This window comes from Solanum lycopersicum, chromosome 8 (assembly GCF_036512215.1).
Source record: "Solanum lycopersicum chromosome 8, SLM_r2.1".
Classification (NCBI taxonomy): Eukaryota; Viridiplantae; Streptophyta; class Magnoliopsida; order Solanales; family Solanaceae; genus Solanum; species Solanum lycopersicum.
Window position 1 is genome coordinate 2,245,742 of NC_090807.1, and position 27,044 is coordinate 2,272,785.

Here is a 27,044-nt window from a genome sequence, read left to right on the forward strand (position 1 = left end):
GCAACCATCAACCTCCACGATTAGTTCGAGCGAAGGCTCACACTATAAATAAAAATACAATTCATCAGTCCCAATGTCACATAACATACATTCTAGGTACCATGATTACTCCAATTCTCAAGTCCTTCAAATGTTGCTATCTTTGTTGAAGAGTTAGCCACATAATGAACTAATTAATCTCGAGGTAAAAAAAATCATGCCCTTAAGTTAGTTTCTTTCACTGAACTTCAGGATAAATAGATAAGAAAGTTATGAATTGCATCGCAAAAATACATGAATGTATTTATTATATTAAAATTTAATCATCTCCAAACTAAGTGTGTGCTTTAAGAATAAAGTTATCACCTCATATTTTAAACTTTGCACCTAACATATACATGACCAAAGAATATCTATTACCTACTAATCACAAAAGAAATTATAAAACGAAATAACAAAAAGATAATGTTTGGATTAATTATGTTAAGAATAAATATATAGAAAAATAATTATAATTTTTTAAGATATCAGAATGATAACTAAAACAAAAATATATCTTAAAAATTGTAGACAAGTCATTCGAACACATAATATTAGAATTGTCAAAATGGACTTGGCTCGCTAGGCCGGTCCATCTCAAACATTGAATTAAATGAAATTGAGTTTAATTTTTTCAATCCATTTAGAAACGAGATTTTTTAGCCCAACCTCATTTGGTGTGCTGTCTTCGTAGGCCCAACGCGCAAGCCTCATAGGACACCTAGCGGATTTTGAATTTTAAAAATATTTTTATAAGTAGTGTTTTACTTGTTAATATTTCATCAATAAATATTTTTAAAATATCAATATAAAATCAAAACTATATTTTTTAAACATCTATTACATTTTAGGATCATAAGCCTACTAAAAATTCTTGTTAACCCAAGTCCATTACAACTATGAATCTTTGATCTCTTTTACTTTTGTTTTTATGCCCGATTTTTCACTTAGCCTTTATTATCTTGTTTATGAAAAATAATAATCATGTAACCTTTTTTGCTTGAATGAAACTTAAGAATATTGTATCTTTGATATTATGTATTTGTTTTGTAAATATTAATTGAAATATATGTAATTGATTAATGTTCTTATTTTTTTAAATAAAAAAATGTTGTCCCTTTTTTTATTAGAGGGCCAATCCATCCCAATTTGTGGCCCACTTAGGGATGGATTAGACTACTATTTGTAGCCCATTTAGATAATCAAATCAATACATTTCAACCCATTTAACTCTTTAACCCATTAGGGCTCCGTTGAATTGAGTAGAGTCAATACATTTTGACAGCTCTACATAATATATATATATATATATATATAGAATAAATGTTAAAAATTTGCCCAAAAAGTACTTCTTATTCCCTCAGTTTCCATAATTACCCATCAAACAACTGAAACCCTAGAAGTTAACAATGAAAATGAAGGACAAAGGAAAAAGCAAGAAGCATTCCGCCATGGATGGAACTGCCAGAAATGTGTATGGGAATACATGTTGCAGATGCCACGATATGCCAATTGATATACCAGAGTCTACACAGAGAGTTTTGCCCTGGCGAATTTGCAGGGATACGTCATTGATATAGGGGATACTTGGATGGTTGTAGATATGCCTTTCGACTCAGAGAAAGAGGTAATTTTTGGCTCTTGTTTGTTTATCTTTGAATTTTTTTAATTTTCCATAAGAAAGCATGTTTTTTTTTGATAAAGCTAAAATATTTACTGCTAATGCAATAATGGAAGCGCAATAATATTTCTAGTGGTAGCTGATTGGTAGGCCTATAGTAAACATGCTAATGGGGGTTCGACTAGGAAATATCCATATAATGATCAGGTCCTGTGTAAGTAGAATCTACAAAGCGGGACAAGATAGATAGAGAGTAGAGAAGTGGCTGCTGCAGATAGGAGGAACAAGTTTGTGATAATTCTCAATTTCCAAGTAAAAAAGGAAATATGTATCTATTTCAATTAGTTATGAATGCATTCAGAGAACACAAGAGAGCAAGGAGGGAGTTGGATACTTTGAATATCAACAAGTTTCCTATATCAGTTTGTATAAATAAATGTGAGATTTTGATAGGCCATAGGGATTAAGAAAATTGTTTGTTCTGATGGTGCAGCAGGTGGAGGAGCATCCATATGAAGGTGTTTTACGGACGCCGATACGTGGTTTGTGCTACCTCTCACCCCTTCATCATCTACCTTCTCCCTACGGAAGTATCCACCACTATCTTTGCGCTTCCTGCATACTGAAATCCCATTCAAGTTCCTTCTGTTCCATTTGCTTTGCTGCCTTCCTCCACGATGCCTCCTCCCTTTCGGCAGCATCTCCTTTTGTTTAAAATTCCCCTCTATCTCACAACTCTCTTGCGTTGCTGATGCTGCTTCCTCCTCCCTTGGTTACTTGTGCCCTCTTTGTTGTAATCTTAATTTCACTTTCTTTTATGTTACTCCCAATGATGCTAAACAAATTACTTTGATTCAATCAAACATCTTGGAATCAACTATAACACCATTGAAATCAACCTCCATTTGGCTAAACAATTGTTTGTCGCTGTTACCATTGCTTTTAAGTCTTTCCAAAATGTTGCCATTATGGCCAGGATTAGCGCTGACATAAGGGTCAAGGAGGCTTTGTCAGCTAAGGCCTAAGGCCTAAGCTGCCCAAGTTTTGGACAGACTAAAGAATCTGCTGTTAAATCAAGATCATCAGCTTGCTTTCCAAAATCATGCCCACACTTGCTTATGATACTTCAACAGGAGCAAAAAGGATACATGAAGTGAAGGTTGCTCTTCTCAATCTTCAGACGCAGATGATTGTGATACCCTTGGCGTCTGATGATTAATTCAAGTAGTTGCGATTCTAATCATTCTATATAAATTTTTTCTTTTTCTGTTTTTTTTTGTGAATAGAGGAATCGAAATTATTCATTCAAACGTATCTATCTCATTGTTATATGTTAATTTCTCTCACAAAAAAATAAATTTTACAAATGAAACTATGATTGGTGTTGAAAGAATCCATCAGGAGTGAAATAGAAAGTGAAACCTTGAGCTCCCAAGCAGTGGAGGAACCAGGGTGAAGAATGTGTATTCATAGGAGAGTGATTGATATAGGCTGATAACAGCTTAATTTTACTGGTCGTACATGAGCAATTACAAATGATAAATGACCATTTTTTGTTAATTACTTGTATGCGTTCTTTTCTTTTGAAATAGATAAGTTTGTATCCATTCTTGCTATATTAAATTATGTTTTTTAAAGTTAACTGGTAGAAAATCTCATCAGTTAAAGTAAAGTGTGGTGCCACAATTTGTGGAAATTAACTAAATATTATACTTATATAAGTTTAGTACTATATAATCAAATTTCAACATTCAATATGCAATAATATCAGTATTACTCCAAATCCTCAATGTTAAAATTTAAAGAAGCAACCCGTGTCTCGTTGGGATCATTTGAGTGTCGCTATTTGAAGCACATATTTATTTGAAGTACATACTTTATCCACTAAGCCATGTTCCCTCATTTTACATCCATTTAAGCAACGAAGCAATGACATTTAATAACACTAACTAAACTCAAAGGAAGAATAATTGGAAGGACTGAGGACTTCCTAATTATTCTGTTTGTCATGTTTTGTACAAGACATTTGACTAAATTTTTTTTTTGAAGTATAGGCAAATATATTTCACAAAAGGCTTAATACATAGTTTACCCCGCGTGCTTTTATCCAAATCCCTGTTACATACCTCTCTTCAGGGAAAACCTTTTACAAGCAAACATTTTAGACAAACCATTGCTGGCATGTTGCACCTGCATAGTTTTACACTCAAAATAGGCGAGTGGAGAGCCAAAGAAGTTTCTAAACCTTCATCAGAATGCCGCCTGTCTACTTTTTAGTATCACCGTCTTTATTGTCAAGAGCATACGCGCAACAAAAACTATGAAAACTGACTTTTGACATCGACAAGAAATAAACTACAGCAACAACATTAAAATATTAATATTCTTAGTATGGTAGTAATATTCGTAATAGATGTTCCACTAACTCTATATGTGGGACTAATATAGACAGAGTTAATACTCATAATTATTTTGGAATTTATACCTTAAGCATCATAAGGAAAGATGGGGAGAGGAAGAAATAAAGGTTGTGTCTGCACAGTCTCTCAATTGTATATTATTCTTTCTCTTTTGTCTTTAAATACCCATCGAAATCGGAAGAACTTTTACTAGTAGGGTGAAGAAAAGATTTTTGGCGGATGGGAGATGGCCTATGGAGATTGGGGGATTTTGTTTATGTTGGAAGGAGGGATGGAGAAATGAAGATGATGGAGAGGTGGCAACCGGTGGATCTGTTTATTTTTTCTTCAAAAAAGATGAACTATTTTTTAATTTTTCCAATTTAATGACACATTTCATAGCGTGATATACACATGTTTTTGAAAACTGGTCAATCACAAAAATGGCATATCTTAGACACACTTGGAGAAATTTTTGGTGTGTAAGATTCCCCTGAAGGAAGGGTGTGTAGTATGAATAATGCCATAAGCTGAGGGCAACTGTGTTAATGGGTTTGCCTAGTGCGGGTTACCCCTCCTATGTGGTTTGTGAGCTATGCCATATGAGCGGAGGTTTCACCTTGGGTAGCGGCTGCGGGTTTCCTTTGTCATAAATAAAAACATCCCTATTATAGTCCCTCAAGTGGGGTTAAACAAATTTTACCCCTACCCTTGGAGGATAGAGAGGCTGTTTTAGATTCTTAATTCGAGAACATGTTTGAACACGGAGCAAGAGTACAAAGCAATGATGAAAATTATGAAAAAAAGGTACTGATAGTAAAATAATGTAATGTAGATAACAATGTAAATTAGACAACAGTGGTACTAAAAGAGTTAAATCAAGGGATAAGATCTAGCATAAAAATAATAACTGATAAGGAAACATACAGATGCTTCGGACTAGGACCCCGCTATATCACATGCAAGGGGGGAAACGCTCGACTACCCACTGGCCGTCTACCTTAATCCTTGCTATCCTCAAAACACCTAGGACTTTTTTCAACCCATTGTCCTCTTAGGGAAATGATCATCCAATTCTTCTTTTGCCTCCTCACTAGCTAACCCTTCAATATCCACAAGTCTTGGTTCACATTTGCAAGAATGTCCCAGTGTATACCATAAAAATTCAAAAATGTACACCATATTGCCAATAATACTTACAAAGATGGCACCAACACATACGCTAAGTCGTGCTTTTCAATTTTGTCCTGCATCAGCCATGCTTTGTGGGCTGCTATCCAACCAAAACATGCAATTTTGCTTGGAGCCCCAGTCTTTCGAATCATTTTCCAAGGCCTGTTACTATTATTACTAGTCAACTTCCTCAACAGTTGGTGCTAACATGATTTCACTGTGATTTATTTTTCCTTACTGCCTTCCCATCAAACAGAGTCTTTCGGTACGCTATTCAATGCAATTCCGTTAGTAATCTCTAGCACATTTAAACTCTTGTCATTTTCTAGTCAAGAAAATTCCTTCTAAACTCTTTCCATTTAGAAAATTCCTTCTAAACTGAAAATTGTAGCAATTACCATCCCAAGCATCAACAACCTCACAACTGTCGTTGATTACGCTGTACAAATCAGGAAAGGCATCAACTTGGAAAGTTGTTATCAATTTTAAATATTAGGAGCAAAACTTGTGGGACTTGTTGTGGGAATAATTGAAAAATATTATTGATTCATCTATAAGACAGCTAGCAACCAACTTCTACCTTATCTGAAAAAAAGAATCATTATCCTCCATAAGCTCCCATCTTGCGGATTTCAATAAAATGAGAGGGAATATACTTTTTAGGCCGCTGTATATTATTTTTGAAATAGTTATTTTGGCAACTTTTTACAATCCCTCTTTGTGTTACCTTAAAAATTTGTTCCCTAGCTTTCCTTCGTCCATGCTCCCCCGGAAAAATTAAAGGATACTCTCAAAACTTCTTTTTTCATATAACGATTTGCGAAGATAGCATATTGCATGTCTTATCTATTCTATTGGTTGATAGAGTAAGATAACATATTGTTTTTATCCTATTGTATATTTGCACTTATCATATAGGCCAAACAATTGTTCCTAAAAACTAGACTAATGAACATTTCTTAATACACAAGTTCTGTAAGGAACTCTTGAAATTTCATATTTCAGAAGGTTATAATTAAGAGCAACACACATATAGAGCAATAACATGAGTTTGATTGATTTTCTTTTTGTTGCCTTCGCAACTTAAGACAATTATATTATACCAATTAAGGAGCACAAAGTACACATCACATCAAGCGCTTAACCTCTACTTGTTGAAGTAACTATGCATACATTGTATTAAAATGTGGCTAAAATGATTAGTTCAACAATAAACATGACATGATATTACCCAAAATTTCTTGCAAACGGAAGAATGCCACCCATTTCACCCCCATCTCAAGAAACTTTAAGCCTGATGTCATGTCTCTTTGAGAAGACAAATCTAGTGATGCAAAATGGGTATCATAAGTTGACAACAAATTTAGAATTTGAGCATCCATAGCGTCAGGACCAATAGATTCCGTCACAATAGAGGATGTCATCGAAAGAGGCAACGATATCATATTAGAGATGTTTGCTTTTGTATAATCGATGACATAACATTGATGCAAACCGTTATCAGCCACAATGTTTCCACCATCTGTGATACCTTAAAATTTAGAAATCAGGTATTTAGTTAAGCAATTATTTCATATCAGTTAAACATGAACAAGGTACATGAAAGGTCCATAGTTTCACCTTATCAAAGGAATCAATAATCAATACAACATTGTTAGGAAACCTAGATTTGTATGCTTCATAAATTTACCCCACCAAACTTGCAGAAATGCTTTATGGGGAGAATTAATGGCTGAAATGAACCACAAAATAAAAAATCATTACTTTAAAACTCGATATCACATCACATTAGCTTAATCAAATATAACTCTCTAATATAGTAAAGGACAATTAATACAGTAAAAACATCCAACACTAGGTAACTAAGATGTATCACATTATTGAAAGAGAATGATCCTAATCTTCGTCTTTCGTAACTAAGATACATCTTTCATTGATGTGATACATCGTAGTTACCTAATATTGGATGCTTTTACTATATTAATTGTCCTTTACTATATTAGAGAGATATATTTGATTGAGTTAATGTGATGTGATATCAAGTTTTGAAGTAATGATTTTTGATTTTGTGGGTCGTTTTAGCCATTAATTCTCCCCATGAAGCATTTCTGCAAGTTCGGTGGGGTAAATTTTATGTAGTATACAAATCTAGGTTTTTTGACGATGCTGTATTGACTACTGATTCATTTGATAAGGTGTTACCTATGAACCTTTCCTGTGCCTTGTTCATGTTCAATTGATATAAAATAATTGCTCATCTAAATGCTTGATTTCTAAGATTTAAGGATCACAGGCGGTGGAAAATATTTTGGCTGATAGCGGTTTGCATCAATGTTATACCTCTGATCATACAAAAAACATCTCTAATATTATGTCATCACCTCTTTTGACGACATTCTCTCATGTGATGGAATCCATTGATTCTAATGTTATGAATGTTCAAATTCTAAATTTGTTGTCAGCTGATGATACCCATTTTGCGTCATTAGATTTATCTTCTGAAAGAGACATGACATCAACTTATTTCCTGAGATAGGTGAAATGGGCGGTATACTTCCTGGTTTGCAAGAAATTCTAGGTAATACCATGTTATGTTTGTTGTTAAACTGATCATTTTTGCCACATTTTAATACAATGTATGCGTAGTTACTTCAACAAGTAAACGTTGCGTGCTTGATGTGATGTGTACTTTGTTCTCCTTGATTGATATAATATAATTGTCTTAAGTCTTAAGCTGTTAAGACAACAACAAAAAAAATCGATCAAAGTCATGTGTTTATTCTATATGTGTGTATCTCTTTATTATGACCTTCTGAGATATGAAATTTCAGAAGTTCCTTGCAAAACTTATCTATTAAGAAATGTTCATTAGTTTAGTAATTAGAACCAATTGCCTGACTGCGATAAATTTTCCACGTTATCTAGATAGTTCAAACATGTTTTGTATATGAAACCACCATTACTTTGATCGTGGAGTTGTCGTATCAGAATCTTCTAATGTGTTTGTTGTATGTTCATGTCCATGAGTTATCAAATGTCTCCAAAGTGGAATGCAAAAGTATGTTTACATTTCCTCACACATTTGCAAACTCTTTTAATGAATAATTAGTTGAAAAGATTTAACAAGTTTTTATTTTTTCCAGATGACAGACCTGACATAGACTTGGGAGGACCTACTATGCTAATGGAACCAAGTATTCATGCCCCTGCAAACGCTTTGCCTGCTTCAGTGGAACTTTATGATTCAGGTCTGTTTGTAATTGAACATTAAATATTCCACCATTAGTTTTTAAATTTTTGTCTTTTGCTTGGGTCTGTTGGCTGTTTGAACATTAATATAGTCTGCCAATACTTAATATATATATTGAAGAGCGCTTATAATGTGTAGCACATTATAATTTTTTTTATAAAAGATTATTGTGTATCTCGACCATAAACATCAAAATAGTATTTCTGCTATGCATTTGATTCTCCAACTTAAAGGTATTATCTTGATATACTAAGACAGAGTCTGATCAGATACTGAATATCTTGTTTAAATGCCTTAGTTCTTAGCCTTGGTTGAGTTCTGGTTTTTTTATAAAGTATTTTCAGTCAAGGTAACTTATTTCATAGTTTATTCATATGTGAGTGGTCAATAATCATTTAATCTAGGTCCTTCTAATTTCACCAATGTCCACTTAAAAGCTCAAATTATGTCTATGAGTTAACTAGTTGTCAGTTTGGACGTCCAGTTAGGAATTCTTTCTCTTTCCCTTTCAACCATCTTAAAAAGTGTGAAGTTTTTCTTTGTGGGTAATTGCGTCTGTATCTGAATTAAACCAAAGGAGTGCATCGCTTGCACTGGAACTATATATAAAAGAGTATTCTATGATCTACTGTCTGTGACTAGAGAATCTAAAACATCCATGATAGAGACAATATCATTGGAATACAACTTGTTACCGCAAAAATACAACGGCAGAACACAATTCAGTTTGACTTTCTCCATATTATTCTCTATACTCTCATAGTATCTATGGTTCCTCTCCTTCCAAATTCTTTATCCTATTGTATATTTGCACTTATCTTCTGTATTAGAAATTTCATTTGGAAATCTTGCTCTAATGCTGCTATTAATTCAATTTCTGCTTTTATTCACCAGATCGATAAATCTGAAATGACTTAGTATTGCATTTTGCTGCTGTATGATATGTGACGGCTTGGCTGAAGCAGTTCAAAAGCTCCCATTGTTAGAAGAGTCGAGGCTGTCAGGTTGTAAATTTTTGTTTCTGTCTTTTAGGGAATGCAGTTGACGAATATAAAATGTCTTCTCATGACAACATGTTTGCTGGTTATTACTTTGGTTGTTGAAGAGATCTACTAGTGGTCATGTTTTCAGCATTAGCCTTATTTTTGAAATTGTTGGTTTTCTTCCGTTATCAAATTATGATCTGTTCTTCATGTGTTCACTGAATCAGTATTATCAAGTGTATCATATTGCCTTATCAGTATTAGTATTTCCCATCTAGAAAGAGCATAATGTGTTTTACTTATTCTTCATAACAAAAGTTTGATGAGCAAGATGCTCTATTATAATAGTACTTCATAGATCCTTAAGTCAAAGTAATTCCACGATTATGTGTCAATGAAAATGCACTAAAAGATACTCTTATTTTACGCCCAATTTTTGATATATAAGGTATAGGTGAAGAATAACATTATAAAAATAATATTTGTTATAGGAACTTGTAAAATTATTGTTATTGAACATTTCAATGATTTATTTTGCATCAATTGTGTTGAATATTATAAAAACGACTGAATTAATAGGATATTTAAATGAAAAGAATGTATTACACCATTTTTTCCTGAAACTCTAGCTCATTTGTTGTTTTCCCCCTTGTTGAGCTCTCTTTGGACTGAAGTCTTGTAACTTTGACTTTTTTTTACATAGGTAAAGGACAAAGGAAAATAGAACAAGAAGGGAAAATTTGGATGAAATCTTTTCAGGTGAGGATTTATTCAATCCATTACCTAGCAACCTTCAATTTACTGGCAGTTTATGATTTTGAACATCTCCTTCAAGCATGTGGTTTATTATCTGGAGTCGTCCATCTTTATTCATTTGTGAATTTAATTCTGATTTGGTTCTGGATCTCAAGATGCTTCCTGTTTCTTTTTTGTTCTTTTTTTCACCATCACTCCAGCAAGAGTGACATCAGGAAGGTTGATGGATATGTATGTATACAAAAACTCTGATTCCCTTGAAAATGTAGGGATCTGAGGAATTCTAGCAGGGTAGCTAGTCCTATACATTTAGCATGTTACACCAATAGGCCAAAAAGCACAAACACTTGTTTCTAAGTTCGCAAATAGGCTTAGCATTTCCCTCAAAAGATCTATGTTCTCTTTCAAGCCAAAGTACCAAAATTACATGCTGGAATAGTTGTTTCTTCTTTGTGCACCCAAGGGTATGGTTTAATGGTCATGATGTGATTTAAGAACCATGAGGTCTCAGGTTCAGTCTCTAGTAGAGAGGTAAAACACACTAGGTAATTTTTTTGTCATGAAGTGAGTTAAGAACCATGAGGTCTCTCGTTTAGTTCCCAACAGAGGCAAAAAACACTAGGTAATTTTTTTCCATGTGTCCAAACCTTGGTAGATTGTGGACAAAGTTAATTCGATTCCTATGCAGGTGGGAGATAGCCATGTCGAATTACTCGAGGTGTAAGCAAGCTAGCCTGGTTAAGAAAAAGCAAAAATAGTTGTCTTCACTGATTTAGGGGTGCGCACATGACATTATATCTGTCTTAAGTTGATAAACTATTGACTATGTTCTTTTTTGAGAATGGTGAACTTTACTTCTACATATCCACATGTATACTACATCAAAGTGTAGTCCCTCTTCATAAAATTTGTCACTTTACAAAAACCTAGTATCTTTTTTACAAATATATATTTACATACATTATTAATACATCAAAGTGTAGTCCCCTTTAACAAAAGTTGTCACTTTACAAAAACCTACTATTCACAAAAGGTTACGACATCGCATGCATCACAGTAGAGATGTTTGCTTTTGTATGATCAAAGGCATAAGATTGATGCAAACCGCTATTAATCACAATATTTTCTACAATATGTGATACTTGGTTAGAAATCAAGTATTTAGTTAGCAATTATTCCTTATTAGTTAAACATGAAGAAGACATAGAAAAGGTCCATAGGTGACACTTATCAAAGGAATCAATGATCAATACAACATTGTCAGGAACCTAGGTGTGTATGCTCCATAAAATTTACCCCACCAAACTTGCAGAAATGCTTTATGGGAGAATTAATGGCTGAAACGAGCCACAAAATAAAAAATCATTACTTCAAAGCTTGATACAACATCACTTTAACTCAATCAACCATATCTCTCTAATATAGTAAATGACAATTAATATAGTAAAAACATCGAACACTAGATAATTACGATGCATTGCATCAATGAAAGAGAATGATCTCGATTTATCAACCAAATTTCAACATGATCAACAGTGTACCATATGGTCATGTATAAGAATTACTAAACAGATTAAATATAAATTTTTTATAGAACTAAATCATCCAGTGAAGCAGACAAAGTGTTTGCAGGGGCATATGAATACTTGGTTCCATTAGCATAGGTCCTTCCAAGTCTATGACAGGTCTGTCAATCATGGAAGAATAAAAACTTGTCAAATCTTTTCAACTTTTTATTCATTAAAAAAGTTTGCAAATGTGTGATGACATGTAAATATATTCTTGCATTCCACTTCGGATGTGCAGTTGACATTTGATACTTGATGGACATGAACATACAACAAACAAAATTAGAAGATTTTGATACGTCAACTACACAGTCAAAGTAATGGTGGTTTCATATACATAATATGTTTGGACCATCTAGTTAATGTGAAAAATTTATCGCATCGTATAGGCCAACGTGTTGGTTCTAATTACTAGACTAATGAACATTTCTTAATAGACAAGTTTTGCAAGGAACTCTTGAAATTTCATATCTCAGAAGGTCATAATTAAGAGCAACATAGATATAGAATAAGAAAATCAGTTGGGTTTGATTTTCTTTAGCTTAAGACAATTATATTATACCAATTAAGGAGTACAAAGTACACATCACATCAAGCGCTCAACCTGTACGTGTTGAATTAACTACGCATATATTATATTAAAATGTGTCAAAAATGATCAGTTTAACAATAAACATAACATGATATTAACCAAAATTTCTGGCAAACGGAAGCATGACACCCATTTAACCCATCTCAAGAAACTTTAAGCCTGATGTCATGTCTCTTTGAGAAGACAAATCTAGTGACGCAAAATGGGTATCATAAGTTGACAACAAATTTAGAATTTGAGCATCCATAGAGTCAGGACCAATAGATTCCGTCACAATAGAGGATGTTATCGAAAGAGGCAACGATATCATATTAGAGATGTTTGCTTTTGTATGATCGATGACATAACATTGATGCAAACTGTTATCAGCCACGATGTTTCCACCATCTGTGATACCTTAAAATTTAGAAATTAGGCATTTAGTTAAGCAATTATTTCATATCAGTTAAACATGAACAAGGTACATGAAAGGTCCATAGTTTCACCTTATCAAAGGAATCAATAGTTAATACATCGTTAGGAAACCTAGATTTGTATGCTTCATAAAATTTACCCCACCAAACTTGTAGAAATGCTTCATGGGGAAATTTAATGGTTGAAATGAACCACAAAATAAAAAATCATTACTTTAAAGTTTGATATCACATCACATTAGCTCAATCAAATATAACTTTCTAATATAGTAAAAGACAATTAATGTAGTAAAAACATCCAACACTAGGTAACTACGATGTATCAAATTAATGAAAGAGAATGACCTGAATTTATCAATCAATTTTCTAACATGATCAATAGTCTTACCATATGGTCATATGACCTGAATTTACCAAACTAATTAAACATAAGAATTTTACGATGCTTTTGAGTAACAAGCACTACTAAAATCCCTCCTAATTTATTAAGTGATAATTTGTAGCAATTGATTAAAATAGGAGATTTATTAAAAAAGTTGTTTATCTTTACGATTTTAATTAGCCTGAATTGTATTGGAGAATGCCTTACCACCCCGATGAAAACCTCTATTAGACATGTAATCGAGAATTACACGGTCGAGTCTAAAAAAAACAAGAAACATGATTTAAAAAAATCAAACGAAAGAAAAAGTTACATACAACAAAAATCAAAAGAAAAATAGGCAAGCAGAGATTTTAAAAGCATATTTATCATTAAAAATGTAAACTAAAATAACACTGAGGGATAGTAGCTGTTGCTATAACATAAATGAAGTTCTATCATGTAAAAAATGTGCAATAGTTGAGTTGCCGAACTTATCATGATTACTAGAAGGCAAAAGCAAACCCTTAATTAACTACGAAAAAGAGAAAAAGAGATTTTGCCAAGAACAATTGGAAAAGACGAAGAATCTCAAGATCAAAATTCCACTTAGATTTCACATAAATAGTGCATATATATATATATATATATATATATATATATATATATTTAAAGCATGAAAGCTATTAACAAAATATCGTTCTTTTTTTTTACCCTTTTAAAATAGTGTTAACACTAGACAATAGTTAATTAATTATTTTATGATATTTATGCTTAATAATTTCCCTACTATCAAGAAATAGTCATTTAATAAAGGGTAACCTACTAGTTGTTCTACCTCATAACTAAAGAGTTAATTAAATGACAACTAGTAGATTACCCTTTATTAAATGACTATTTCTTGATAGTAGGGAAATTATTAAGCATAAATATCATAAAATAATTAATTAACTATTGTCTAGTGTTAACACTATTTTAAAAGGGTAAATAAGACAAATGACATTTTGTTAAGGGCTGTCATGCTATATATATTTGGTGTAATCTAAGTGAGTTTTTGGTTCTTGAGAATCTTCGTTTTTCCCAATTTGTTCTTGGCCAAAATCTTCTTACCTCCTTTTTCCCGTGTTTAACAAGGGTTTGCTTTTAGTAATTATGACAAGCTTAGCGACTCAACTTTCATAAGTTTTTTATATGATAGATCTTCATTTATTTTATAGCAAAAGCTATTAACCCTAAGTTTTATTTTTACTTACATTTTTAATGATTAATATTCTTTATAATCTCCATTTGTCTACTTTTCTTTTGATTTTTGTTGTATATGATTTTTCCCTTTGTTTGATTGTTTTTAATCATGTCTTTTGATTTCTTTGCTTGTGTTTTTTTAGACTTGACCGTGTAATTCTCGATTACATGTCTAGTAGAGGTTTCCATCAGGTTGGAGAGGCATTCTCCAATGCAATTAAGGCTAATCAAAATGGTAATGGTAAATAACTCTTTTTAATGAATTTCCTCTTTTAATCAATTGCGAGAAATTATTATTTTATGATTAAAGGGTCGTAAAATCTTATGTTTAATTTGTTTGGTAATGCTTACATACGGCCATATGGTAGAATGTTGATCATGTTGAAATTTGGTTAGTAAATTGAGGTCATTATCTTTTATTTATGTGATACATCATAGTTACCTAGTGTTGGACGCTTTTACTATGTTAATTGTCCTTTACTATATTAGAGAGATATATTTGATTGAGTTAATGTGATGTGATATCAAACTTTGATGTAATGATTTTTGATTTAATGGTACATTTCAGCAATTAGTTCTCCCCATGAAGCATTTTTGCAAGTTTGGTGGGGTAAATTTTATGAAGCATACAAATTTAGGTTTCCTAACGATGCTATATTGACCACCGATTCCTTTGATAAGGTGTTACCTATGGACCTTTCCTCTGCCTTGTTCATATTTAACTGATGTAAAATAATTGCTTATCTAAATGCTAGATTTATGAATTCTCAGGTATCACAAACGGTGGAAAACATTGTAGCTGATAACGGTTTGCATCAATCTTATACTTGTGATCATACAAAAAACATCTCTAATGTCATGTCGTCACCTCTTTTGAAGACATCCTCTCATGTGATGGAATCCATTGATCCTGATGTTATGGATGTTCATATTCAAAATTTGTTGTCAGCTTATGATACGCATTTTTTGTCACTAGATTTGTCTTCTCAGAGAGACATGTTATCAGACTTACAGTGTCCTGAGATGGGTGAAATGAGTGGCATGCTTCCTTTTGCAAGAAATTCTGGGTAATACCATGTTATGTTTATTGTTAAATTGATTATTTTTGCCACATTTTAATATAATGTATGCGTAGTTACTTCAACAAGTAAAGGCTGAGGCGCTTGATGTGATGTGTACAAAAGAAAATCAAGCGAAGTCATGTTCTTATTCTATATGTGTGTATCTCTTTATTATGACCTCTTGAGATATGAAATTTCAAGAGTTCCTTGCAAAACTTGTCTATTAAGAAATGTTCATTAGTCTAGTAATTAGAACCAACTGCCTGACCTTTACTATGCGATAAATTTTCCACGTTGTCTAGATGGTCCAAACATGTTTTGTATATGAAACCACTATTACTTTGATAGTGGAGTTGGCGTTTCAGAATTTTCTAATTTTGTTTGTTATATGTTCATGTCCATCAGCTATCAAATGACTCCGAAGGGGAATGCAAGAGTATGTTTACATTTTTCTCATACATTTGCAAACTTTTTTAACGAATAATTAGTTGAAAAGATTTAACAAGTTTTTATTCTTTCAGGGTGACAGACCTGACATAGACTTGGGAGGACCTATGCTAATGGAACCAAGTATTCATGCCCCTACAAATGCTTTGCCTGCTTCAGTAGAACTGTATGATTCAGGTGTGTTTGTAATTTAGCATTAAATATTTTGCATTTAGTTTGTAAATTGTTTTCTTTTGCTTGGGTTTGTTGGCTGTTTGAACATTAATATAGTCTGCAAATACTTAATATATATATTGAAGAGCTCTTATAATGTGTAGCACATTAAAGATTATTGTGTATCATGACCATAAACATCAAAATAGTATTTCTGCTTTGCATTTGATTCTCCAACTTAAAGGTATTATCTTTATATACCAAGACATTTGGTTGAAATCTGGATTTTTTCAAGTATTTTCAGTCAAATATGGGAGTGGTAAATAATCATTTAATCTATGTCCTTCTAATTTCACCAAATGTTCACTTAAAAGCTCAAATTATGTCTACAAGTCTACTAGTTGTCAGTTTGGACGTTCAGTTAGGAATTCTTTCTCTTTCCTTTTTAACCATCTTAAAAAGTGTGAAGTTATTTTTTAATGGTAATTGCGTCTGTATCTGAATTAAACCAAAAGATTGCATCGCTTGCACAGGAACTATATATTGAAGAGTATTCTATGATCTACTGTCTGTGACTAGAGAATCTAAAACATCCATGATAGAGACAATATCATTAGCATACAACTTGTTACCGCAAAAATATAACGGCAGAACACAGTTCAGTTTGTCTTTCTCTATATTATTCTCTGTACTCTCATAGCATATAAGGTTCCTCTCCTTCCAAATTGTCCACCAGACACTAGCCGGGACAATTATCTATCTTTTCCTATTCTTTGCCTGTTTAACTGCTTCCTTGCAGCTCAGAGGAGCTTCTGTGACTCTCCCAGGCATGGACCATGAGATTTCTGTAGCTGATCTAAAACCATTCTGTGCAGAAGAGATGGTTAACTGTCTCAGCAGTTTCACCTTAAAAAAACACTCAGGACAGCTGAATTCCCCTCTTCATTTTTTTTTGGAAATTCTCCTCTTCATTATATTATCTTGTCTAAGAACTGCTTTTGAGGCCAACAATCACACAGCACAGGCAACCTTAAGAGGTATCTGAACTTCTCAGATTTTCTTTCAGGGCTAGTTTCCTGGCATTCGAATGGGTTGATTTAGCTTTCTGTATTCAGCACCTACTTTGTAAGCTCCGTGTTTACTCTTTAGTACCTTGCCAGATTAGGATGTCTTGTCCAATGCCCAAACCTCCAACTGCTCAATTATGCTGAAAAAGTCCCACACACTCTGAATTGTCCACCAGCTACTAGCTGGGACAATTCTCCATATTTTCCTATCATTTGCCTGTGTTCCTGCTTCTTTCCAGCTCAGAGGAGCTTCTGTGACTCTCCCAGGCATGGACCAAGATATTTTCTTAAGATTAAAAGGAACAATCCCCGTAGCTTATTTATAACCATGCAGCGCAAGAAGAGATGGTTAACTTGCTCAGCAGTTTCACCTTAAAAGAAACACACTGGACAGCTGAATTCCCCTCTTCATTAAATTATCTTGTAAGAACTGCTTCTGTGTAATGAGATTAGGGAGACAAACAATCACTTCTTCCTACACTGCAAATTCACTGCCCAATTGTGGAACATGTTTTTCAGTCTCACAAAGACAGTGTGGACAATGCCGGAACATACATCTGATCTAATGAGTTATTGGATGAAAAGAGTGGAAAGTAAAAGTCAGAAAAATGGTGGAGGATAATACCCTCTTGCATATGGTGGTCAGTCTGGAGGGAGAAATGGAAGATGTTTTGAAGACAAAATCAGACCAGTCCATGATGTGAAATGGAACTACCAGGAGACTTTAATCTTTTGGTGTCAACATAACTGTATAGAGGAAATAGAGGAGTTAGTATAATTATTAGGAGCTTTGTAAAGCTAGAGTCTACTTGTTTTATAAGTTGTTTCTGATTGTGGCCAGCATTCCCAATGCTGAAGAATGCAACAGTACTAATTCTCAAAAGAACTGCTTCTGTAGCAAACAACCGCACAAAACGGGCAACCTTAAGAGGTATCTGAACTTTTCAGATGTTCTTTCAAGGCTAGTTTTTTGGATCTGAATGGGATGATTTAGCTTTCTTTATTCTGCACCTACTTTGTAAGCACCTTCTTTAGTACCTTGCCAGATTAGGATGTCTTGTCCAATCTCCATACCTCCAAGGGCTCAATTGTGCTAAAAAAGTCACATACTCTCTGAATTTTCCAGTCTTTTAGATGTCTTATAAAAGAACCTTGAGGGGATCATAACTCTGCAACTATTATGTGATTGAAGTACCAGGTTATGGATATCTGGTTATAAGAGTCCCATGATGCCAACCTCATGCCATTCATCCTTCCAAAATCTATTCGTCCACCATCTACCACTTTGATCTCAGTGTTTGGTTTCAATTCATTCCATAACACTATGGATCTCTACAAAATCACACCATAAGGTGTGGTGACCTCTTTAGTCATTCAGTTTTCTGTCTCGTCATATTTGGCTCTGATTACTTTCCTCCGTGAGTTTCTTCCAAGGTTGGTCCAAAGGGACCTGATGGTCCTCCATAGTCTTAACTCTGCAAGTGTCATTGGATTCATCAACGCATTGTCCATTTGGTCCTAACTTCTGCTGTATTATGTTCTTTCACAAGGATGATCTGTCCTCAGCATATCTCCACATCCATTTCTTGAGCAGGCTGCTATTTGTAGCTTTAGCTTTCAAAACCCCATACCTCTATGCTTCTTTCTCTGTTGCACTTTGTTCCGTTTCACCAGGTTGAAACCCTTATGCTCCTCGTTGCCATGCATAGGAAGTTTCTTCTTAATTTGTCTAGAACTTTGAGTACTTAGATGGCATAGCAAAGAGGGACATCACATAGGTTGGCAATGAATCTAGCACAAAGTTGATTAGAATTAGCCCGCCTCCTAAAGTGTACTGTAGTCACTTTTGAACTAACTGTAATTAAGTAAATAAAAATGTGTTCTCTCGCAATTTAAGCTTTTAGATGAGATAGTTACATACTTGAGCATAGTATTAGAGAGGTCCTGAGATCGAGTTTCACTGTAACCCATTATCAAAGAGAAATTTCACGTGTTTGGCTCATGAAAAAGAATTAGACCATAGGTGAGGGGTCGTGCTGAGAATGTAATTAAGCATATAAAGTGTGCTCTCATTGACAATTTAAACTTTTAAATGAGATGGTCACACTTCAACAAACTTGAATCGGCCTAAATTGCTTTTTCCTTCTCCAAGGAATTTTAACTTGGAATGCAAGCACAAGGAAGCGACTAATGTTATGAGAGCTTGGGGAATAGGGTTTTTGGAGGAGATCAAGTTTGTAGCTTTGAATTTTTGAGAACATGTAGATCTTAAAACATAGAATAAAAGGTCTTCACTCTTCATACTGACACCTTTGGTTAATTCTCTTTTCCTCGACTCATACCTATTCTAGAACTTAAACTTTCAATACGTAAGGCTAAGCAATGGACTTTGAAGTTACTATACTATTATAAGAAGAAGTATATTAAATAGACAACTTTAGGTTGATTCAATCAATGTGTCATGGTGTAGCTATTATTATATACAACTTTATGGAACATGGTGTTACTTTGTTTTTTGAGAAAATAAGGAGCACACTGTTACTCTAGAATGATAAATTGGTAAGGTGTCACTTAGAATGACTTATTGATGAGTCATGGGCTACCTTGATAGGAGTACTACAATATGTGGTAATATCTTATCATTTTCAATATATTTCTTACCAACCTGAGTTATCAAATTGAGTTTCTTAATTTTTTTTATGACAAGGAAACCCGCACCCGCACCCTTTGTGTGCATAGGGTAAAACCCCCACTCCTATGCAATAGCTCACAAACCACATAGGAGAGGTAATCCACACTAGGCAGGCCCGGTGCGACGAGGTCGATCCAGAATGCAAACCCTTTGCTTTCACTGTCAAGGGGTTTCAAACTTTGAGACCTCCAACATGGAAGTCCCAAGCTCAAACCATTGGGCCACCCCGAAGGGTAATTGAGTTCCGTAATCTTGATCACACAATTGGGCTTATTGCACACTAGCCCAATAAAATGAATCACTAGGTATGATGTTCATTGCAATTTTTTGAACAAATGCTCCTATAGCACATGTGCGCCACCTGCTTGCCCCATATGAAACATGTAAGGATGTTCAGCCTTAAAAAAATTGATGACCTTGGAACATCTTTGAATTACCATTGTTCAAGTTCACATAAAGGAAAGGAATGAAGATGATGGATTGATGAATTTTGTGCTTGATGCACTTCCAACATATATGATGTCATTATTTCCTGTCCGACCAGGAATCATCAATAGATTGGATAGCATTAGGAGAAAATTTTTGTGGCAAGGGAACAAGCAAGGGAGAGGATATCACTTAGTCAAATGGAAAACTTGATCACTGAAAAGAGAGTTGGGGGTCTGGGGATCAAGGACATGAAGAAGCAGGGCAAAGCTTTGAGGATGAAGTGGCTTTGGAAGTACTCAAATGATGATCAGAATTTGTGGGGCTCGGTTATAAAGGCAAAATATGAAGAGAGTGATAGTTGGATGACAAAGGAGGTTACCACCCCCTATGCTGTTAGCTTTTGGAAATCCATTAGAGAACTTTGGAATGAATTCAAACCTAACACCAAGATCAAAGTGGTAGATGGCAGATTTTGGAAGGATGATTGGCATGCGGAATGAAATATGGATACTCTCTTCCCTGACATCTACAGTTTAGTTCTTCAGCAGCAAAGTACTATAGCTGACTTATGGACTCCTCAAGGGTGGAATATTTTATTTAGAAGACACCTCAATGACAGGAAAATTCCAAGAGTAACAATTTTTTAGAAGCATTGATCGATTTAGTGGTCTGGAAATAGGGCGGGGCAGATTGCAATTGTTGGGAAACAGTAAAGGGATTTTCAAAGTAGGTGCAGTGTACAAGAAGTTGATCCATAAAAATTTGCAGTTACTCAAGTGGCCCTGTAGACATATATGGAAAGCCAAGATCCCCTACAAGGTGTCTTGCTTTGTGTGTGTATTGGCTAAAGAAGCAGTATTGGCACAGGAGAATTTAATGAAGAGTGGAATTACACTTCGCTCTAGATGTTTTTTCTGTGGAAAACTGCCGAAACAATCATTTGTTCATCCAATGCAAAGTCACTGGCCAGTTGTGGAATCTGTTCCTCAGACTCAAAAACATCTCCTGGTCAATGCCTGGGAGAATTTCAGAGGCTCTACATAGCTGGGAGAAGCAGGGACCCAAGTAAAAAACAGAAGTAACTGGAGAATTGTCCTTTCCACTATTTGGTGTACAATATGGTAAGAGAGAATCCTTAGAGTTTTTTAGAATAGGGGTAGTAGTATGTAACAAGATAAACTGAATTGCATTTTGACTGTGTTTTTGGTGTAATCAAAATTTACTCTAATGATACCGTCTCTATCATTGATGTCTTCGACTCATTATAGGGATAAGTCGGTATTATTAATGTTATGTAAATACAGGTTTCAGTACATAGTACTGTTCTACAGCAATAGAAACAATTACCATTTCCAAAAAATAAATAAATGTGGCTTGCATGGGTCTAAGGTTGCTCTTGTTCCTTATTTATCAGGTAATTACTTAGTTGTTCAACTAATTAGAGATATTAAGCGATCCAAATTTGTTTGTACATACAACTTGACTAATCCAACCTTAGCATGTTTATCAAATTTGGCATGTGTGACCTTAAGGGCCAACTAATGTTGTTGAAAGTATTATATTGACACAAGTATAAAGTGTATTAAGAGTTTATAGAGTATTGCGCTTATAGAAAACAAAAAAACATTATATATTTAATATAAAAATATTTAAGGTTTGTGTACACTACCCTTCCCAGAACCCACTTGTAGGATTTCACTGTGTATGTTGTTGTTTGTAATATAAATATACTTTTCGATTTGATTCTAAGATACAAATTTATTATACTAGTATATGTGTATTATACTCGATTTTAAGGTTGTAAATTTGCTTGTTACTATATTGATTTGTGTTTGATCTTGTGTACATATATTCGAATTGAGCTCTTCTCCAATTTGAAGCTAGTTTGATATATGAGCGCAACTTGATGCTATACATGTGATATCTATGTTGAACGACTCCCATTCTCTTGGTGATTATGCCAATGGCTAGTTAGAGATTACCTCTAGTTAAAAAATTACAAGTAAGATTGTATATGACACACTTTCCCATTTGGGTATAGATGCATGTTGTAGGTTGAAGTAAGAAAGGATGAACACATGACAACTTAGGAATAAGATCCACCAAAGCAAGTATGCAGCGGAGGCTTTTCTAAAATTGAACTTTGATACAATGCCTCTCCCTTCACATCTTTTTATCTTTTTAAGTTTTTGAAGATGAAACTCTGTGCAATTAATTTCCATTGAATTGCTGACCAAGATTTTATCACTGTGATTTCTTAGTTCTAGTTACAGTTTCATTTTGAAGTTCAATTCATTATCAATTGGCAATTGTCACTGCAAAATACACTAGAAAAACTAACATGGAAGGAAGTATGAAATGAAGAGACAATCTTTAAGACTTGGATTCAGCAAAATAATCAGTTTGATGAGTGCTATTCATTACATGTTCTCTTTAGAAAGAGCACCATGAGAAGTTCCTCTTGTGATCGGATAGATGAATTTCAAGTACTTTTTCCCATTAAATTTTACAATGTGCCCAAGTAGCTCGGAATTGAGGCCTATTTGTTTATTTTTATATATTGTACAATGTTCCATCAGGTTGTGTTAACATTTTATGTACTTTTGATCTCCTTACCTTTCTTTTTAAAATTTTAAATTCCTTTTGATCTTCTTATGCTTTGTACCTGTAGATCACCTTATCTTTCTTGTTAAATTTAGATTTCCTTCTGATCATCTTTTTGTGTTGTTGTTCCTGCAGGGAACAACGTATCTATCCAACAAGCATCTCATCAAGGATGGCCATCCGTTGTGAGTACCTTGAACTTTAGCGTTAAATAGAAATGCAAAGTCCATTATGGTGTTTAGGACCTCTAGGTTTATGTCAGCTTTTAATTAGTTCATTCCTTTCATATTCTACCCTGGAGTTGCTTCAATTCCCCGTCATTAGCCATCAAGTTGTACATCCCAATGTAATAGTGCCAACTAAAAAGGAACATCTTTTGAGAACTACACCCTTTCCACTATAGGATGTTCTACCAAATGTAGTTGTATGTAGTACATACATTGGATAAGCTCAAACTTCCTGCCCTTGCAAGTATTATTGATTTCTTCTGTATGTTCATTCGAGCTGACTCAAGTGGAATAGATGCAGGAGTACGTTGAATACTCAAGTAACTATTTCGCTCCTAAGGATTGTAGCATACTGCAATTATTTTAGCCATGGAAACCATGAGTTGGTTTTTAGAATTTTCTGGTTGTTGAAATCTCTTTGTAAAAACCTTGTACAACAAGTTATTAGTAGTAAAATAAGAACTGTAACTTAAGACTCAATTTTAAAAGGAGAAACCCATGTAGAAGAAAGAAAAAAAGAGAGAAATTTCAAAGTATATGCATAGTTCAGTAATCAACAGATTGAGGGACAAAATATAGGTTTACCCTACTACACTATTGTGATTGAGATTTTTTGTCCTGCCTTAACTTTTTCTTCTGGCATTTAAAAGATGTTAGTTGATACAGATCAAAGGGCCCCAGAGTTTTTACCAACTAACCAACAAAAATTAGTTCCTATAGGAGGACTTAAGGGAAGATCTGGAAAGCAACCTGCAGTGCAGGAGAATATAAACCAGCTGGGACTGCAGTTTTCAAATAAGGTATAGCTAATATCACAAAGGCTGTCGCTAGAAGCTGGTTATATTTGAATGTCGTCAAATTCCAGCAATATTTTAGCACTGCCAGAATTGAGGAAACATGTGTCCCTGTTTGGATTCTAATTTCTTATTTGTGTTTTGTATCAGAGTGGCATAAAGAGGAAAGCTCCATTGAGTTCTTTGGCATCCGTAAGATCATTTTTCTGCATCTACATTTTAAGCCCTTCATGTGCTGGTGATTCAGTTTCACTGTGTCGCTGATAAACATCATCATTTTTTTTTGGATTGGACTTCACTTTCCTAGTTTGTTCTCGTCTCTGTCACCATAATAGTCACTTGGACGAATGCATATGGAATGTCATTCTAATCTTCATCTACTTTATTCTTGCTCATTTAATATTTTCCTGAGTTGTAGGTTTGCATAAAAGCTACCATCTCTGGTGTTGCAAAGAAAAAGACTATAAGCTGCTATTCCCAAGGAGATGATGATCTGGTCAATGCAAGTAGTTCAATCGATGCATCGACGAAAAAATTTGCCACTCCGCAGGAAGGTAGGGGACAACAAGTTTAATGGTTCCTAAGAAATCTAATATTAAAAAATGATGCAATTTAAGATAATGGACTGTTGACAGAAATTGTTAATCCCCCCATAAGGACTGTACATAACTGGTGTCACCTGTTGTTTGGCTCTATAATCACCTTGTTAGGTTTGCATCTGATGTCATATTGAGAACCCAATTGGTCACAAAGGATAATTATTTTATATTGATTTGCAGAAACCTCTTTTAAAGAGATTAGTAACCTTGACACAAAAATGAGCAAGCTCCTATGTTGCCACTTCAATTCAAAAGGAGAGGTGTTGGCTACCGGTGGAGACAATGGGAAGGTTTGTCTTATTAATCTTCAACAGGAAGAGTGTCTCAACTTCTCCTGTTAACAAACTTGTACTGTGATCTATGTTAGGTTTTGATTTGGGAGTTAGGAAATAACAGAACTTGTAGTGTACAAGGTCATGCTCATCAAGTCACAGATGTCTGTTTTAGACCAAACTCAACAGCGTTTGCATCATCTTCGTTTGACAGAACTGTGAAGATGTGGGATGCAACAAAGGTACTACAACTAGTTTCCATTGCAGATCCTTTGTTGAATGAGTCTTTCAGTTACTTTTCTTTTAAGTTGTAACGACTCACAAGTAGCAGTCATTACAGATCAAATCACCAGGATATATATTCATTAGTTCTATGATTTTCTGTTCTTGGTCTACATTATTTCTTCTGATTTCTGTTCTAATATTATTCCGATTATTTTGCTTGTACTGCAATGAGAAACATTTATTATTAGCTGCTCATTGAATTTTCCATGTGACATTTATTGTCGCATTGTATTTTTCAGTAGTGAGAATACTTGGAACATTTGTCTCAATTATATCAAATATCAACACCATAATATTATGTTGTCTATAATACATTTCATTTGAGTCAATATTTGAGGAAAAACTTGCCTGTTACCAAAACATCTTTAGACCTTTAGAATCTTTTTAATTTTCTACTGATAATCAGGATTTCTAATAAGAATTACTGTATAATCACTTGAATTGCTTACTTTTGATCTGTCTATTATAACCATGATATGGTACATGTTTCACCATTTTGTCTTCGTCCAGCGAAACAATCCTTTCCAAAACCTTGTTGGCCATGATGGGCATGTGATGTCTATAGATTTTCATCCAACAAAGTTGAGTCTCCTCAGTTCTTGTGATAGCAATGGTGAGATTAGACTGTGGGATGTCAAGAGCGGTGATTGCAAGCTGAATTTTAAGGTTGGTGTCTCTATTTTCTTCTTTTTTTCTTTAGATGTTGATAAAAAGGCATCTCTATATGACATACGAAGGCTCCATACTTAGATAGTTAGCTGTTGTTTCTGTTTCTATTTCTATTTGGAGATTACTTAATTGTCCAATTCAAATCATTGTTGAATGTGTTTTTTCTTGAATCTTGCATTTGATTGTAGGAATTGTTTTTTCTTCGTAATTCCAATAAAATTTCAAGGTTTTCAAAAGAACATTTGTATCACATTCAACAATGCATTGTAAGGTGTCCTGAATAGAGTGGTTTATTGAGTATTAACTATAAAAATTCTTGAATAACTGTATTGATTAGCTCTTGGTACAAATGCAGGGAGGTATTAGTCAAGTTAGATTTCCACCTCAACTTGGGGACTTTTTGGCTAGTTCTACTGGAAATATTATAAATATTTTTGATGTAGAGACAAACAAGATCCAAAAAAAATTACAAGTAAGATGCTTATTCTTGGTCGTTTATCAAGCTTTTGTTTTATATATCTTCTTAGTTACCTAACTATATCATATCAATGTGGTTTCGTTTTCTTTGATTTATAGGGACACATCAAAGACATCCATTCAATCTGCTGGGAGACGAGTGGGAGCTACCTGGCATCTGTGAGTGAAGATAGTGCCCGGATATGGTCTGTTAGTGATGGGAAGTGTTTATATGAAGTGTACTCTAGCGGAAATAAGTTCCAGTCATGCACTTTCCGCTTTGGGCGCCCTCTAGAGTTGGTGATTGGTTCTGATAAGGTATGCTTACCACAATTTGGACATTTTCTGACAAGGGTTTGAGTTCATACACAAGTTATTTGTAGTCTTGACTCAGATCTGATGTTTATTCACGTGTAGCCCTCGATTATTTTTTCTCCTTTTACCTCACCTGTTAAATGTTGTTGCAGTTCTTGGAGGTGTGGAATCCATTCTTCCAGAGTAACATAACTAGACCATATATCGCACATTCAGGTACTATTAATTCATTAGTAGATTCACCTTCGAAAGGAATCGTAGCTTCAGTTAGTGATGATCAATGGATCAGGATATGGAAATGACACTTCTTTGAAGATCAAAAGATACAACAACCATTCTTCCTTGTTTCTTTTATCAATGAAACTACAACTGCATACGCCCTTCCGTATGCATTTTGGACCAAGAAAGGTGATGTTATTCTTGGCACATCACCAGTTGAATTAGTTTTTTGAAAGGTTGTTTCAGTTACAAACACTAACTATTGTTTCAAACTCCTCTATTTAATCTCTTTGAATTTGATTTCTTAAATTGGGAAGTTTGCAATAGTAATATTTTTGTTCTATAGTACTTGTATGTATTTCCTTGTTACCAACTTAAG

General features: G+C 34.2%; 1 protein-coding gene across 12 annotated transcripts; it reads left to right on the top strand.

Annotated features, from left to right (window-relative positions):
- The first annotated feature begins 1,230 nt into the window (after nt 1-1,230).
- LOC101254616 (transcriptional corepressor LEUNIG_HOMOLOG) lies at nt 1,231-27,013 on the top strand. 12 transcript variants are annotated; one of them, XM_069287704.1, is made up of 18 exons: nt 1,348-1,645; nt 8,355-8,459; nt 9,356-9,465; nt 10,148-10,203; nt 15,148-15,184; nt 15,353-15,443; nt 15,843-15,873; nt 15,959-16,061; nt 22,965-23,014; nt 23,768-23,856; nt 24,001-24,042; nt 24,269-24,404; nt 24,630-24,739; nt 24,817-24,963; nt 25,517-25,672; nt 26,031-26,147; nt 26,252-26,449; nt 26,599-27,013. In XM_069287704.1, the coding sequence occupies exons 9-18, from the start codon at nt 23,002-23,004 to the stop codon at nt 26,746-26,748; spliced, it is 1,158 nt and encodes a 385-aa protein (XP_069143805.1). In that variant the 5' UTR covers nt 1,348-1,645; nt 8,355-8,459; nt 9,356-9,465; nt 10,148-10,203; nt 15,148-15,184; nt 15,353-15,443; nt 15,843-15,873; nt 15,959-16,061; nt 22,965-23,001; the 3' UTR covers nt 26,749-27,013. The 12 variants fall into 12 exon arrangements, with proteins under 12 accessions (XP_069143807.1, XP_069143806.1, XP_069143805.1 ...); XM_069287699.1 differs by lacking the exon at nt 15,148-15,184 and having other exon boundaries at nt 23,723-23,856; XM_069287698.1 differs by lacking the exons at nt 15,148-15,184; nt 15,353-15,443 and having other exon boundaries at nt 23,723-23,856.
- The last annotated feature ends 31 nt before the right edge of the window (nt 27,014-27,044 follow it).

What these genes read in the sequence shown, in the direction of transcription:
- LOC101254616 (XM_069287699.1), top strand. An exon ending in CCGGTGGAGACAATGGGAAG is followed by an intron (nt 24,740 to 24,816) that starts GTTTGTCTTATT and finishes GATCTATGTTAG; the next exon opens with GTTTTGATTTGGGAGTTAGG. An exon ending in AGATCCAAAAAAAATTACAA is followed by an intron (nt 26,148 to 26,251) that starts GTAAGATGCTTA and finishes TTTGATTTATAG; the next exon opens with GGACACATCAAAGACATCCA.